Source organism: Brugia malayi (assembly GCF_000002995.4).
Source record: "Brugia malayi strain FR3 genome assembly, contig: Bm_v4_Chr3_scaffold_001, whole genome shotgun sequence".
Taxonomy (NCBI): Eukaryota; Metazoa; Nematoda; class Chromadorea; order Rhabditida; family Onchocercidae; genus Brugia; species Brugia malayi.
Genome location: NW_025062477.1, coordinates 8855105 through 8869338, shown reverse-complemented (window position 1 = coordinate 8869338; position 14234 = coordinate 8855105). Strand labels below are relative to the sequence as shown.

At 32.8% G+C, this 14234-nt stretch overlaps 2 protein-coding genes across 3 annotated transcripts; both read right to left on the bottom strand.

Moving 5' to 3' along the window:
- Positions 1–801: 801 nt before the first annotated feature.
- Positions 802–3913, bottom strand: Bma-mlst-8 (Uncharacterized protein; the record flags this gene model as incomplete). Of its 2 annotated transcripts, XM_043080521.1 has the most annotated exons (7): positions 802–864; positions 942–1046; positions 1348–1537; positions 1883–2157; positions 2727–2888; positions 3174–3379; positions 3874–3913. In XM_043080521.1, the coding sequence occupies 7 exons, from the start codon at positions 3911–3913 to the stop codon at positions 802–804; spliced, it is 1041 nt and encodes a 346-aa protein (XP_042936455.1). The 2 variants fall into 2 exon arrangements, with proteins under 2 accessions (XP_042936455.1, XP_042936456.1); XM_043080522.1 differs by lacking the exon at positions 3874–3913 and having other exon boundaries at positions 3174–3194.
- A 1216-nt stretch (positions 3914–5129) lies between these two features.
- Positions 5130–13435, bottom strand: Bma-let-502 (Uncharacterized protein; the record flags this gene model as incomplete). Its single annotated transcript, XM_043080520.1, has 27 exons — positions 5130–5243; positions 5432–5541; positions 5633–5692; positions 5758–5890; positions 6491–6571; positions 7136–7214; positions 7369–7520; positions 7729–7896; positions 8010–8201; positions 8341–8484; positions 8655–8752; positions 8823–8923; positions 9030–9112; positions 9395–9526; positions 9725–9847; positions 10079–10279; positions 10389–10616; positions 10807–10998; positions 11091–11199; positions 11272–11434; positions 11528–11685; positions 11779–11996; positions 12148–12347; positions 12439–12577; positions 12651–12811; positions 13086–13167; positions 13364–13435. 27 exons carry the CDS (start codon positions 13433–13435, stop codon positions 5130–5132), a joined length of 3693 nt encoding a protein of 1230 aa, XP_042936454.1.
- Between the last annotated feature and the right edge of the window lie 799 nt (positions 13436–14234).

The following is a 14234-nucleotide window of genomic DNA, read 5'->3' as shown; positions in this document are numbered from 1 at the left end:
GTTAATTATTACTCGTCAGCAATGTATTATGAAATATAATATTTAATTTATCATCTGCTTGTTTGGAAATATAGATTTTAAAATAATCATGACGTAATGACTATTTACGTTAACCTGATCATAAAAAAGCGTCAAAAATCTGATTTCAAATAACTGAAAGCATAATCAGTGGATGAAAAAAGCTGTTTTAATATGTAAATGAAGATCTGAAAACACTGCAATATCTATATATACAGTACAAGCAAATAAAAATACAAAAACAATAACTCTTTTTTTGCGCACCACTAATGACGTCTAAAAGTGTCTGGTAAATCAGTACTCTTTGAAACCTGAAAACGGAACAATTTCCCTTAAATTTGCAGTGACAGAGGTCCTCAAATTGAGAACACGATACGACATATTTCAATATGTGTGAATGTAACGTTATGTATAAACCATTCCAAACAGTGATAATAATATAAGAACAGTGGATTTATAACTTCGAAATCTATGTGCTTGAGAAATATATTCAATTATAAATGATACATATGATATCTAGCAATACAATTCCAGAAGTTATTCGAAATTTTAGAACCTATTATTGACAACAAATTCTAGTTTTGTGCAGAAATTAAGCTTGAAACTGACAAAACATGAATGAGTGAGCTCATCATGTTAGAGTAAGTGCATTTATAAAAAAAGAAACGACATTAACTAAAAAAAAATTTTATCTAATTGAATTATGAGTGAACTGCTTTTCATTTCGTGTAAAATTGGAATGAATATATTACTGATATTCCTTTTTTCTTTTTAAAAAACAAGTCAACCTTCTCGGAATGCAAAACATGATATCATTTTGCTGTGACCTTGATATTGGCGCACTATCTGAAATATGATCCAACTATTCGTAATTTTTATTTAGGTTTACACTAAATAAAACTGCATAAACGCAAACTGCGTACCTCTTCAGTCTCAAGATTCCATAACCTCAACTGACAACCAGATGCGGTAAACAGATATTTCGAATCGGATGTAAACGCACAATCCCAAACCCATCGTGATTCCATCTGAAACAAATCAACTAAAAGCAATTGAAAGTTTATCTCTATCTTCAGAATTAAAGCTCTGTCTAAACCTTAACTCTAACTTTACAACATTTGTAATTCATTTCCTTTAAATCTATATAGATTGGCACTCTTTTAATTTAACTAAATAAAAAACAAACCATCTTGCATAGGAGACCCAAATTTTCATGATTTTAACTGCATGTTACATTTAAAACTTATTAACTCATCTTCAACTGCATATATGTTAGTAGTGAATCTCTCTGGTTTTTAGTGCTTAATGAAAAAAAAAAAATTAAAGCACCTTTTCTAAGTGAACCGACTTTGTTAAATCAGACGCAACGAAAAGGGACTTTACGAGTTTCGTAACATTTGTAGCATCCCATAGATGCACATAACCATCAGCACCGGTTGTTGCAAAATACTTATAGTCAGGTGAATAGTGACATTTTAAAGCATATTTCGAATGAGCAATAGTTTTTGATTTCTGCTGTCTACAATGTGAAATCTACGAAGATTAATCCAGAGAATTTACGCAAAACGAATCTTAGAAGTTTCACAACTCATCTACACAAAAGTATTGTGAAGATTTGAACTTAATTGATCTAGATGAAAGAGCTGTCTAACATCGGTTTGGCACCTCTCAACTAAATGCTATAATATGAAATATTGTAGCCTTGATATATATCCCTCTTGTAATATACGTTTGTCATGAAGGAACCACGGCCGTATAACTACAGTAAATCACCCTCCACAAACAGCTTTCTGTTGTCAACAATTCAAATCATCTAATCAAAACTTTTCATCAAAATCTTTGCTACGCTTCATTAAAAACGTACAGTGTAAGACCAGTGCTGGACGCAGAGCCCAATTCGAATGATGCTGATACTGACCAGACTATAACTTTTCCCTTATTTGTTACCCCTACAAGTGTATCACCAATTCTATTGATATCAACATAAGTGACATGCTCAAATATGTCGAGATCTAAGTTTGCAAATATATCGCTGACATCACTTCGTATATCCCAGAAATACAATGCTCCGGAGATATCTGATATAATTAGAATCATACAATCTGGATGGGTAATAACACAATTCACTGCAGATTTGACCTGAAAATATAGTAGAAAGAAAAACAAAGTTCTGTGTATAACGTTTCTTCAGCCTTTACATATAATGTTCTTGATGTTGCACACCATACTAATTTACTCACTTTGTCACTTTGCATGCAATCTTTTTTCATCTTCATGAAACATAGACATTTTTTTTTATATGTTCATGATACACTAATTTTTTACTAATTTACTCACTTTGCATGCGATCTTTTTCATCTTCATATCATGAACATAGATATTTTATATGTTCATGATATCCTATCCCATCAAAAAATATGAATACGCTATACTACTAAATCCTCGAATCAAATCAGAATTCCAAAAAATTGCCGTACACATGTGACGTTTTGATATTACTACTAAATTTTTCCTCTACATTCTCTCTAATAATAATTTTTTTAAGATGTACACATTGTGATATCTCTTGCGCTGCCATTAACTGAACAGTTTAAATAAGATGAATTGTGACTGAAGACTAAAATTTTTGATATCCTAGTTGCAGATTTTTATGAACAAATAATTTCATAGAAACTTTGCACTTAAGGTAATAAACAGAAACTATCCACTTGAAAACATCTTCGGCAATTTAAGGAACTATGGAATTCCCAGAGTTTTACAAAACCATCCTCGCCAGCAGTGTAAAACCATCTGCAACGCCTATCAAAACCAATCACTGTCACATTTTTGTACATCGTGTCACATGAAGTCACCAATGTTGGAGGAGACACCTGAAATCCAAAAATTCCAAAAAAAAAAAACTTGCTTGGGAAAACATTTCTTAGACTGCCATATTTAATAGATCTAATGAAGAAAACCCAGAAATCCGGAACTTAAATTGGAAACCTAAAGATACTTTTCCCGATTTTATGCTCTTTCTGAACCACTTCACATTCCGTTTCCTTTTTTTTATTTTTTTTATTATGGTCCGAACTCTTCTGATTTCTCATAACCTTAGCTACCCATTATACTTTCCAGACAATTGTTAACATTAAATAACCGTTAAAATGTCTTACCCCTAAATGATAAACACGCATATGTTGCCAGCCCGCAATCGCCAAATATAAGCCATTTCGAGAAATATTTGTCACATTAATTTGAGAGTCTTTATGAACGAAATTCTCTCGTGCCTCACCCCTTGCAATATCCCAAAATTTAATGCATTGATCATAACCAGCAGAAATCAATAGTGGTTGATTTGCAATTGGTTCTTCCGGATTTTCTGAAAGACTTCAAATTTCATGACTTGCTTCCATAGATTTATATTTAAATAAATAAATAAATATACTGAATGTATCACCGACCTTGTAAAAACCCATCGATGAAACATTTCTAAACAGTAACAACGATAAGCGTTGAATTTTAGTCAAAAAACATCATCACATCTTGTAAAGATTTTAAATACTAAGATACTTCTGCGTATATTTACCAACGTTCTTTCTAACAAAGTTATTTAAGCCCAACCATGTGTAGATAACTTCATTATATAACGTAATTACCTTCCGATCAGGACAGCACAGTTTCAATCAAAAAAATCAGAAATATTATAATGCTGGCATGCTTGGAACCTTTATGCTATTACACACTACGTAAGTATTTAAATGGGAATTAAACAATAAATTGTTGAATCATTCATTTGGATTACTATCCTTTATAAACAAGAAAAGGGATCGAAAAATAGAAGTCAACTCATTTAAATCAAACACAGAACATTACCTAAGTAATGTGACCCAGCAACTAAACTGCCAGCGTCCATATCCAAACGAATTATAATCAAATAACTTCTTTTTGTCGTATATTTTGCTTAATAAACATATTTTTAAAATAGCTGATCGAAATTCTAGTTCTAAAATAATTTGCGCAACTGAACAAACCAGATGTGACAATAATGAAACCAAAGCTTTCAAGAAATACTGAACAGTTCGTACTAAAACTGTCTTGAAAGAAAATGAAGCAACATCAATATTTATTAACTTGCGAATATGATAGGAAATTGCAATATAATGCAACGAGATGAAAAAAATGACAGTTTACCGTGGAACAGCAATAGTTGTAATGACTTATGTTCTTACAGATATTGCCTGATATTAATGTCTAAATCACTGAAATTATTTAAAAAGATATTTATTGAATAACCAAAATTATAAATCTGAAGAAAATTTTGCATGTTAGTAATATCAGTGACATGGTAGAAAGCATCAACGACACAATGTCAAAACAATACAGTAACTCTCGAGTTTAGCTTGGTGTTTCTAAATACAAAAGGGCTGATCTCTGTAGAGTAGACTTAGAGTAGACAAAAGAAGTTCAAAAATAAATGGTTTGGATAAGATCATGAAAAATACAGAAAGTAAATCCGTAAAATCAAAGAAAGAATCAAGTAAAAGTTACGATTTACTGGGAGATATCCAATTTCAAAAAAAAAACTGGTTTAAATCTCGAAGTTAAAAATTTCTCGACACAGTAAAATTCCTCCGCATTTTTCTAGCAGGATCAGTATTTTTCAGCAAAATGCAAATTATTTATTTAAATTTGAAGACAAAACTAACCGAAAAAATATACGTGAAACCTTGATTTTGACAAAAATTCCTTTTAAAGAGTCAGAATTTTGGGATGATCGTTATCTAGACAGTAAGACAAATAATTAAAAGCAGTAGAAGAAAACAACGAACTACAACGTTACCAAATAATTGTGCAAATTTTATCAAATAAGTGAAACTATTAAAAGGCAGAATAAATGGAATAACCAAAAAATGTAGGAATGATATGCACTGTGAAAGCAAATTTACAGATAAAAGACAACCCAACAAGGAGATAAAATATTAAATCCAACTGCATGAAACCAAAATAAATGAAAATGAATCAAGAATTTACATGAAATCTTGCAAATATGAAAATAAAAACAGATTCAGTTCACGCTGAGATAAAACTGGATTATCTGCACTTGAACAATAACAAAACTGGTAACTTTATCACAGAGCTACCGGAGAAATAAGTGAATTGTTTGGGAGAGTAGCAGAACGAGGCACGTTTGCTGACTTTGTAGGCACTTTCATCGAGCTACCAGAAAGAGGAAGTAGCGTCCCCTGCAAACATGTATTTTTTACCAAGGAATTAATTTCTGCCAGTCAATCTGAAAAAAATTTTTTTTCTTAATTTTCAAGAACTGATTTCTGATAAAAACTAAATAAAATATTTCCAGATTTCATAAAATCAATATTTCAATAAAAATTAAGTATATGTTCCCGTAATCATAACAAATGAATTTACAGACCATTTTCTGGGAATGTTTGTAATCAAGGAAACGTTTTAAATGCTGAACCCACGCTTCACATGTTTCTGCTGATGGAGCCATTATTAACATCTCTCGAGCATCTACTGTTTCTACAAGTAATTTCATGAATTTATCATGACAGTATAAGATGATAGTCCAAGGAAACAGTGAAATTAGATTATATTACAAATCAAATCTTACGTCTGCATTGCGGTATTGTTTCTACTCCAAGATGATCTCTGTGGAAACGCATTCGACAACCTAAAAAAAGTTAATAAAGCAACACAAAAAAGATTAAAATAAGATACAAGTTCGAAAAAATGTACGCCTGCATTCGAAAGCTGGTGGAGGTCGAAGCAAATTTGACAGTGGTTTAACACAAAGATCACAATTCGTTGGCATGTGGAAAGTCAGTTCGACAAGATCATGTCGATTCCATAACGCTTTATCTAGCTTTTCCTGAATAAAATCTTTAAATTATTTAATCACAATTACTGATATATAAAATGTCCTTCACATCATGTCGATACCACATGAATCGAAGAGAATTTATCCGACTCTCTCTCTCTCTCCCTCTCTCTCTCTCTCTCTATATATATATATATATATATATATATAGATCTAATTCAGGAAAAAACATTGCTTTCTATTCTTCCTCTCTTTATTCTCTTCAGCAATACTATTCATTATAGCAGTATCCTTTACGTACAAACACAAAAAAGTGTATAAAACTTGATCAATCAAGAAAATGTCATTCATATGACTGCATATTATTTTTGCGAGATTTAAATGCTATATATACTTTCAAGTATGATCAACAGATAGCTATTTATTTCTCATTATGCTACTTCTTGAAAGAAGTCAAAATCATTTTTAATAAGTAAAACTAAGCCGAATGGAAAGCATGCATTGATTTTTCCCCTTATATCACACTTGTTTTTTCGAATTACGATATACCAATCTCACATAAATAAAAAATTTTCCAATAAAATTCCTTCAAAGGAAGCATGAGAAAAAAACTTTGCAAATCGAAAAAATGTGATTATGCGACATACCAACCTCACGTGAACCTGACAGTGATGATAAGTCAGCAACTGAAGAGCGCCGAGATGATGAATTCTCCTCAGTACCATATAAAATCTAGAAAACGCTCGAAAAAAGTAATCAATTAGTGTGATGTGTATTTCAATAATCATTGTTACATATGATCAAGAAACATCTTTTTAGAAACTTTCCAAGTAAATGTCTGTGCCTTGGTTCTTATTTTTGTTAAATCATCACAGAATTGCTGTCAGTTTTCATGGCCAACACAAGATTCTTTTCGGTCTTTTGAAATAATTTTGATAGAAAACATTCGCATGGCTAATCTTCGATTTGGTGACGTTAAATTTTGTGGTTCGAGTTATATACGACTCAAAAAAAGATGTACTAAAGCTAGATATGTATTCAGTTCAGACAGAATGTCCAAACAAGTGGAGGTTACATTTTGTTCACCACCAAGAAAATCTGTTTGTCTATACATTGTTAGAGCAATCAGTAGACAGCTGAAGCAGTAAATCCTGCTTTCAACTACAACAGTTCTTTAAAATAAGATATAAAATATAGGCACTTTGGAAATCATTTGAATTGTGTAATAAATATAATTTTTTTATATTAGCATTTTTTTTATAACATATATGAATATCACAAAAGCTTCAGACGTACCTGGAAAATACGTGGCAACTGATTCTCCCCAGCGCACCTCACATCTGCAGCGCTCACATGACGAGCGTGGCATAGTCTACTGAACATGAATTTTATGGACAAAAATATCACGACAATGCATAAGGATTGCTATGTACAAACTATGTTTGTAACAAAGAAGTGAATTATTTTAAATGGAGAAAAAGAAGTAATATTAAAAAAAAAAAAAAAAATTGCTTAAAATGAAATCATACTCGGCCTGGATAGTTTGAAAGGGTTGACGATCATTTTGAGTCAAGTAAAAGAAAAGACCAGCAGGATTAAAAATTGCAAAACACTCTTGCCATTGTTGTCGCCTCTTCACTGTTAAACGAATTGAGACTGCGCCATCATAACGCAACTCATTCTGAATGAACATTTTCAATTCTATTTTTCATTTTATTTAATTACTGAAGAATTGCTTTCTTAAAAGCAAATATGAAGAAAATATGAAAATTTCGCAACAACTGAGGGTTATGAATTCAGATTAAAAGGCTGTACAAATCCTGATGAACTAATAAATAATAAACCAATAAATATTGCAGAAGGAAGCATATTCATAAAGCAGAGCTCACTTCATTAATTCCTTGCATGAGGTTGGTAGCAGAGGTTCGAGGGTGATCTCCATGAATTTCTTGCCTCTCCCGCTTCTTTTGCTCATTCATTGCAGTTTCCAGATGCCGGAATGTTTCAAGATCCATTCGCAACTTTTCGTTTGCTTTTTCTTCTTCAGCTAACGCAAGCTAAAGAAGTTTAACACTGTGTCAAATTTGTGAGAAGAATTATATCATGTTTTAGAGTTAAGCATATCTTTTCACACGATAGTCTCCCCACTAACTGCTGAAAGATGACCCACCTTTAACTGTTCATTTTCCTTTACTATCTGCATAACACGTTCCTCATACTTCTGCCGTTCCATTCTTAAGTCTTTCTCCAGTTCAACTATCTTCTTTTCTCGCCTTCTTGCATCATTACGACTCATTTTACCTTTTTTGAGGGCTTCATTTGCCTGACGTTGAGCCATCACTTCTTCCAATTTATTAATGGCCTGAAAAGAGTTGTAAAAAATGTGGAATTTGACATGGAACGCTTTTACTCTCTCTCCAGCTATTTTTTATAAACTAAATTGCTTAATAAAATTTTGCAGCGGATCAGATCACTTCAATCGATCAAACTTTACAGCTTACAGTAGTTTTCATCACTTTTTCGTGCTCCAACTGGTTTTTCAAATCTCGTATGCTCTCTTCTGGTGAAGTACGTGACCAATCTCGTTCCGAAATGGAACGTAGTTCATTTTGGGCGCCTTGTAAGGACTGTTGAAGCTCTTCTTCCTAGAAAAACATGTGGCTGTATAATTTTGCATATTGAATATGCTTGACGAAGAATTTCAAATTATTTAATTGTACTTTTGATTGTTCAAATGTCTTTATAATAGTTTCATTAGAACTTGCCCAATATTTAGTTTAACGTATCAAGTAAGGGAAAAACACATCAAAGAAACCTTTTGCGAAATTAATTGTATAGCAGCATCTTTGGCTGCCAACTCTTTCTCATGTCGTTGTACAAGTTGACGTACTTCAACTTCAAGCATCGTTTTTTCTAAAACAAATCAATTTAAAAGAAAAATAATATGTAAGTTAAAGATCGTATCCAGTATTCCAAAAAACACCTTTGTCTGTAGTGGATAAATTTTCTTCAGCAATACGTCGTGCCAGTCGCTCACTTTCAAGATGTGCAAGCATATCACGAGTTCTTTCTTCTTCTCGCCTTCTTCAAAATTTCTAGATTAAAATAGAAAATCTCTTCATTTGTCGCATGAACTACTTTACGGTTCCAGAACGATACATTAAAAACTTAGTGAAACAATAATTCATACTGATGTTCTTCCAGTTGTTCTAAGCGCCGTGTTTTTTCCAACAATTCTTCATTTAAAGCATTCATTTCTGTCTTGTATATATTCTGAAAAATTGTTACACAAGAACTTAGAAAATTAAAAAATACAATATAGAAGTATACTTTATTTCATTTTTATATTTTTGAATTAACACGACCACTAACATATGTTTTTTTTGACTAACGAGGATGTTCCTTATACTAGAGATTACAGATAACTTCCGCAATTTATCACAAATTTCGATTCAAATAAAATGATCTTCAGATTTTGAGTGAAATATATTTAAATGAAACTTAAAACTGATCAATATTAGTGGTGCACAACTGATTTTAAAATACACAACGCACTACAAATGAGGATTCAGTGTCAAACTGCTCTCGAACATCTTCCAGCTGTCTTTGTAAAAGACGACTTAATGATGACAGGCTTTGCAGTTGATCCTCTAAGCGTCGTTTTTCATCACGAACACGCTTCAACTCCTCAAAAAGGCTAATATTTAGTTGTTAGCTTCTGTAAGATATAAGTATGCGAAATATAAAATTTTCCTGAAAATATAAAGTCATGTTACAATGGAAAAGGATTCCGTTTATTCATAAAAGAAAAAAAAATGAGTTCAAAAGTTGAGCAAACAAGGAAAATGAATCCTATTCATGGTTAAGCCACAAGGTTAAAACTACATTTTCTTGATAATGCAATGAACTTTGCATATTTGATAGTTGGTCATTCAAACAGTGTACGTCATTTTGTGCTGATATTCTGCGATTAGTTTCTTGTTCCAAGTGGGATGTTAACTGCTCTAGCTGCAAATAATTTGAATTAAATAAATGAATTAATAGTGACAAAAAATGTTTCCACTTTTGTGAATTTTATGAACCGCAAAATTTTGGAATGTGTTACGGCAAATTCAGAGGATTGCATCAGTTAAGTATAGAGTTCACTGGTATAGAACTATGAACTAAAACAAAAATTAATCACAAAATAAGAGTAGCTAGAAATCGAAAGCAATAGTAACGCAAAACTATTAAAGTCACCTTTTTGTGAGCTGCTTGGAGATCGCCAACGAGACGTACGTTATTTTTCCTGGCTTCATCGTTAATCTTATTTTCATCAGAAAAATTTTCCTGCTGCGCCATTAATTCACTCAGTTTTCCCACTTGGCATTTTAATGCCATTTCCCGATCACGTGCTGCTGCTAATTCTATCCGTAACTCTTCTACTTTTTCATTCTGTTCCTATAAATTTGAATAATTTATAAATTCTAAAAGTACCACTGCATTTTATTGAAATAAATAACTATCAAGCAACATCATTAATCGGTTTGAACTTAATATGGACTCTTACATTAGACCGTTGCTGTGCTCGTCTTAAATTTTCTCTTTCTTGTGAATTCAAAGCATGCAACTGATCAATTTGCTGCTGTAGTACCGTCTCTTCTTCATTACTTTTCTGAAGTCGCTCATTTAATTCACGAGCAATTTCATTCTGTGAATTTAATTTAGCATGCAATTCACTTTGCTGCTTTCTGGCCCGCTCTTCCGCTTCGGAATGATGACGACATTTTTCATTCAGCTGAAATAAGCACTCAATAAATCGTTAAAAAAGCGAAATTAAATCTTGCGGAGAGTCAAGTTAAATTATCCTCTAAAAATCCAGTGGTTTCATTGTCAGCAGCTTCCAAACATTCAAACGGCAATTACAAGGTTTTTTCTAAGCAAATGAATAGCATAAAAATGCTTCTAACAAAGCAAACGCTACAAACCTCTCCGATTTGCCGTTCAAGCTCTTTCATACGATCTTCCACCTTTGCTTTGATAATTAGCTGCTCTTCCAGAGAAGTTATCATTTTAATTTTAATATTCATTTCTTCACGTTCCATATCAAGTTTTCGAGCCAAATCTTTCACTTGTATTTGATATGTTGCTAATTCCTTTTCAAGCTTTCGTTTTTCATCCTAGAATTTTGTGGTATAATATCTGTAGGAAATTAATAAAAGATATAAAGTGCATTATGCTTATATTTAATCGAAGCAACTCAATAATATACCTCTAGCTGCGATTCTGAAATTTGATTCAGCTGATTTAAAGCAGCTCGAACTTGCACAGCATCATCCCTTGACGTAGTTTCAAACTTTTTTTGAATTACAGAAATCGGTCTGAAACAGCATTTAAAGTAAAGAAATTACTGTGAACTCTGTGATTCTGACTTTAAATCAACTAAAACTGACCCAGTTTCATTAGAATACGTGAAACCAACAAAGGGTAGCTGGTTTCCAGCGAATGATTTCGGAATTTGAAAAAACTCCGCAGGATCCGGCTCTTTTACTTCAATGTCATCAAAATGAGAAGCATCGTCATCACCCTTTAGTTCGGGAATCACTGGAGGCACGGCTGAAGCGACTTTGTTCACATAAATTACAGAATCGATAAAAACGAATACACAGGCAACTGATATCTTTGAAAATTAATGATTAGTTTATTAACCCTTCCGAATAGTCTCGAAGTTCCACTCATCATTCTGGAAAAAAGGATGTTGTTTTATACTTTCGACACCATCTTTACCAAGCCGTTTTTCTGAGACAGAAAGAAAAGCGCGCACTAAATTTTTGGCATTTTCTGACATCTCAACATCTTCCGGAAAACTGAAAATCATAAATTTAAGGATGAAAAGCTAAGAATATGCTGAAGATATTGCTTTGTTTCCAGAACTATCAAAAAAAAAAAAAAAAACCAACTTCAGTTCTGTCGCATGATTTCTGATTCTCGTGTAAGTCCCCATCAGAGAATCGGCATAAAAGGGTGTTTCACCCACCAGCATTTCATACACAAATATACCCACAGCCCACCAATCAACTTCACGACCGTATACTCCTTCGGTGCCTTGTAATTCCAGTACTTCTGGACTAATATAATCAGGAGTACCAACTGCAGTAGTACATTTTACTAAGCCATTCTGCAAAAAGTTCACTATAAATATAACTTCAGAATAAATTTAGTATAAATCCTTTCTTTCAATTTACACTAGATCAGGCAAGAATGAAATAATTTTGAATAACTCCAAATATTTGAATTCCCCTACTCTACATTTCTATACATAAACTTACCGGACCCATGCGCAGACAAGTACCAAAATCAGCTAATTTCACGTGACCTGATTTACTTATAAGCATATTATCCGGCTTAACATCCCGATGAATGTACCCCATCCCATGTAAGGTATCCAAAGCCATTACAAGCTCAGCTGCATAAAATCGAGCCCATTTTTCAGACACATCATATGATGTCATTAAGTTGACCAAATCGCCTTAAAAAAATACGCACGTGTATTTTAGAATCGGAATTCTCTCTAAGCAAAAAATTAAAAATGTGTTTCGTCTTTTCCAAATCAAACGAACCTCCAGGCATGTATTCCATCACCATATACAAAAACTGGGTATCCTGGAAAGCGTAGTGCAAGCGTACAATCCATTCAGAATGAGCATGTGCCATAATATCTCGTTCTTCCCAAAAGAAAGCCGAATCAGCCCGCCGTACCTCAAAAAACAAAAAAAATATTATTCGTTCAATTTCTTGATTTTCAACAAAACATTAAAACAGCTATACCTACCATTTCATTTTTGTTGAGCAATTTCATAGCATAAACATTTCGCGATATAGTATGCCGCACTAACTGCACTTCACCGTAAGCTCCACGTCCTATGACTTTGATAAGCTGGAAGTCGGAGCCTTTTAGACGAAGTGTTGTAAGTTGTTGTACTGCTTCACTATCTAAAATAAAAATTCAGAATAAGTGAAAAAAGATCATTATTACTATATTCAGGAATGCAGCATCGATTAACCCATCATAAGCAGGATGATTATTAGACAGTGACCATGAAATTTAAAAAAAAAAAAAAATTGAGAAATAACTTCGTTCTGCGTTTAAGAAGCCTTACGAGAAACACATAAAGAAGATCTACAAAGAATACGTTTCACCAAACAGAACATTCTAGCACTTTTAATAATACTTTTACTCAGAAAAGAAGACCAAAAAGTTACTCACAACGAGTAACAAAATTGTCGATATTTTTTGTTCTCCTTAACAAAGGATAATTGCAATCTTCCACCAAGGCCGCCAACGCATCCTGTAATTGGAGTCCTACATAAAATAATATGGTAGCTTGCTCCACTAGATTTAAACTCGCACTGTAATGCATACAGATATGTGTCATATGTAAAAACGTTAAAAAAGGAACAAAGTAAAAAGATTTTGCACACAATCTATGCGCTGTTTGCATAATTTTCAGTGAATAAAGAAGGAATCGAAGAAAAATGACTTGCCAGTAAGCCATCAACATTGAGCATGGAACGGGGGTTGAGAAGCTGTTCGGCCAGTTCAGCTGCTTCCCCCATTTCTTCTGCAAAATTATTTTTAACATATTTTTGAATGCATTCATAACAGAACAGAATTATGGTTAATTACCTACATGGCTATACTGTCAAAATTAATCCAATCTGCGACGGTAAGATGTGCTAGCATAGTAATTATATGTGAACCTCTATCTTCAGTTTTACAATACTGAATGTTATGAAATTAAAAAACAGACTCAGGAAACAATGTACTTTTAGTGCACCAATAAGCTCTGGAAGAGAAATTTTGCTTGAAACAACTTTAAAATAAATGCCGTACCCACAAATCCAGTGCGGAAACCAAGTATAAACAAACAATCCATTTCTTGAGGATGAAGTCGTACTTAGATTTATATACTTACTAGGACTTTCACTTTCTCTAAGCACTTTGATATTGATAAGAGATACTTGGGGAAAGATTAAGTGACTTATCCCATATCAGCTGCTTTGTATCTGTGTTCTCCAATCATAATTTAACCTTTTAAAAACTAAACGAAATGCAGACAATACATGAGAACTTTGGAAGGATAAACAACTGGTACGGAAGCACCATTTCACATGTTTTGACATCTTCTCCTCTGGATCTAAGTGAATAAAACTGTAATACTTTCAAAGAAAATACACTCATGTTTGAATTAGATCTTTTCTATCAGCAACAAGAGAATCACCCGACAAATAAAAGCAATACATTTATTCCACAATAAAAACAGAGATAAAAGAGAAAACTTAGAGTGAGAACATAAAATCAAAAACCAACATATAAACCTAATATAAAAACCGTTTAAGAAACTATTAGAAGCAT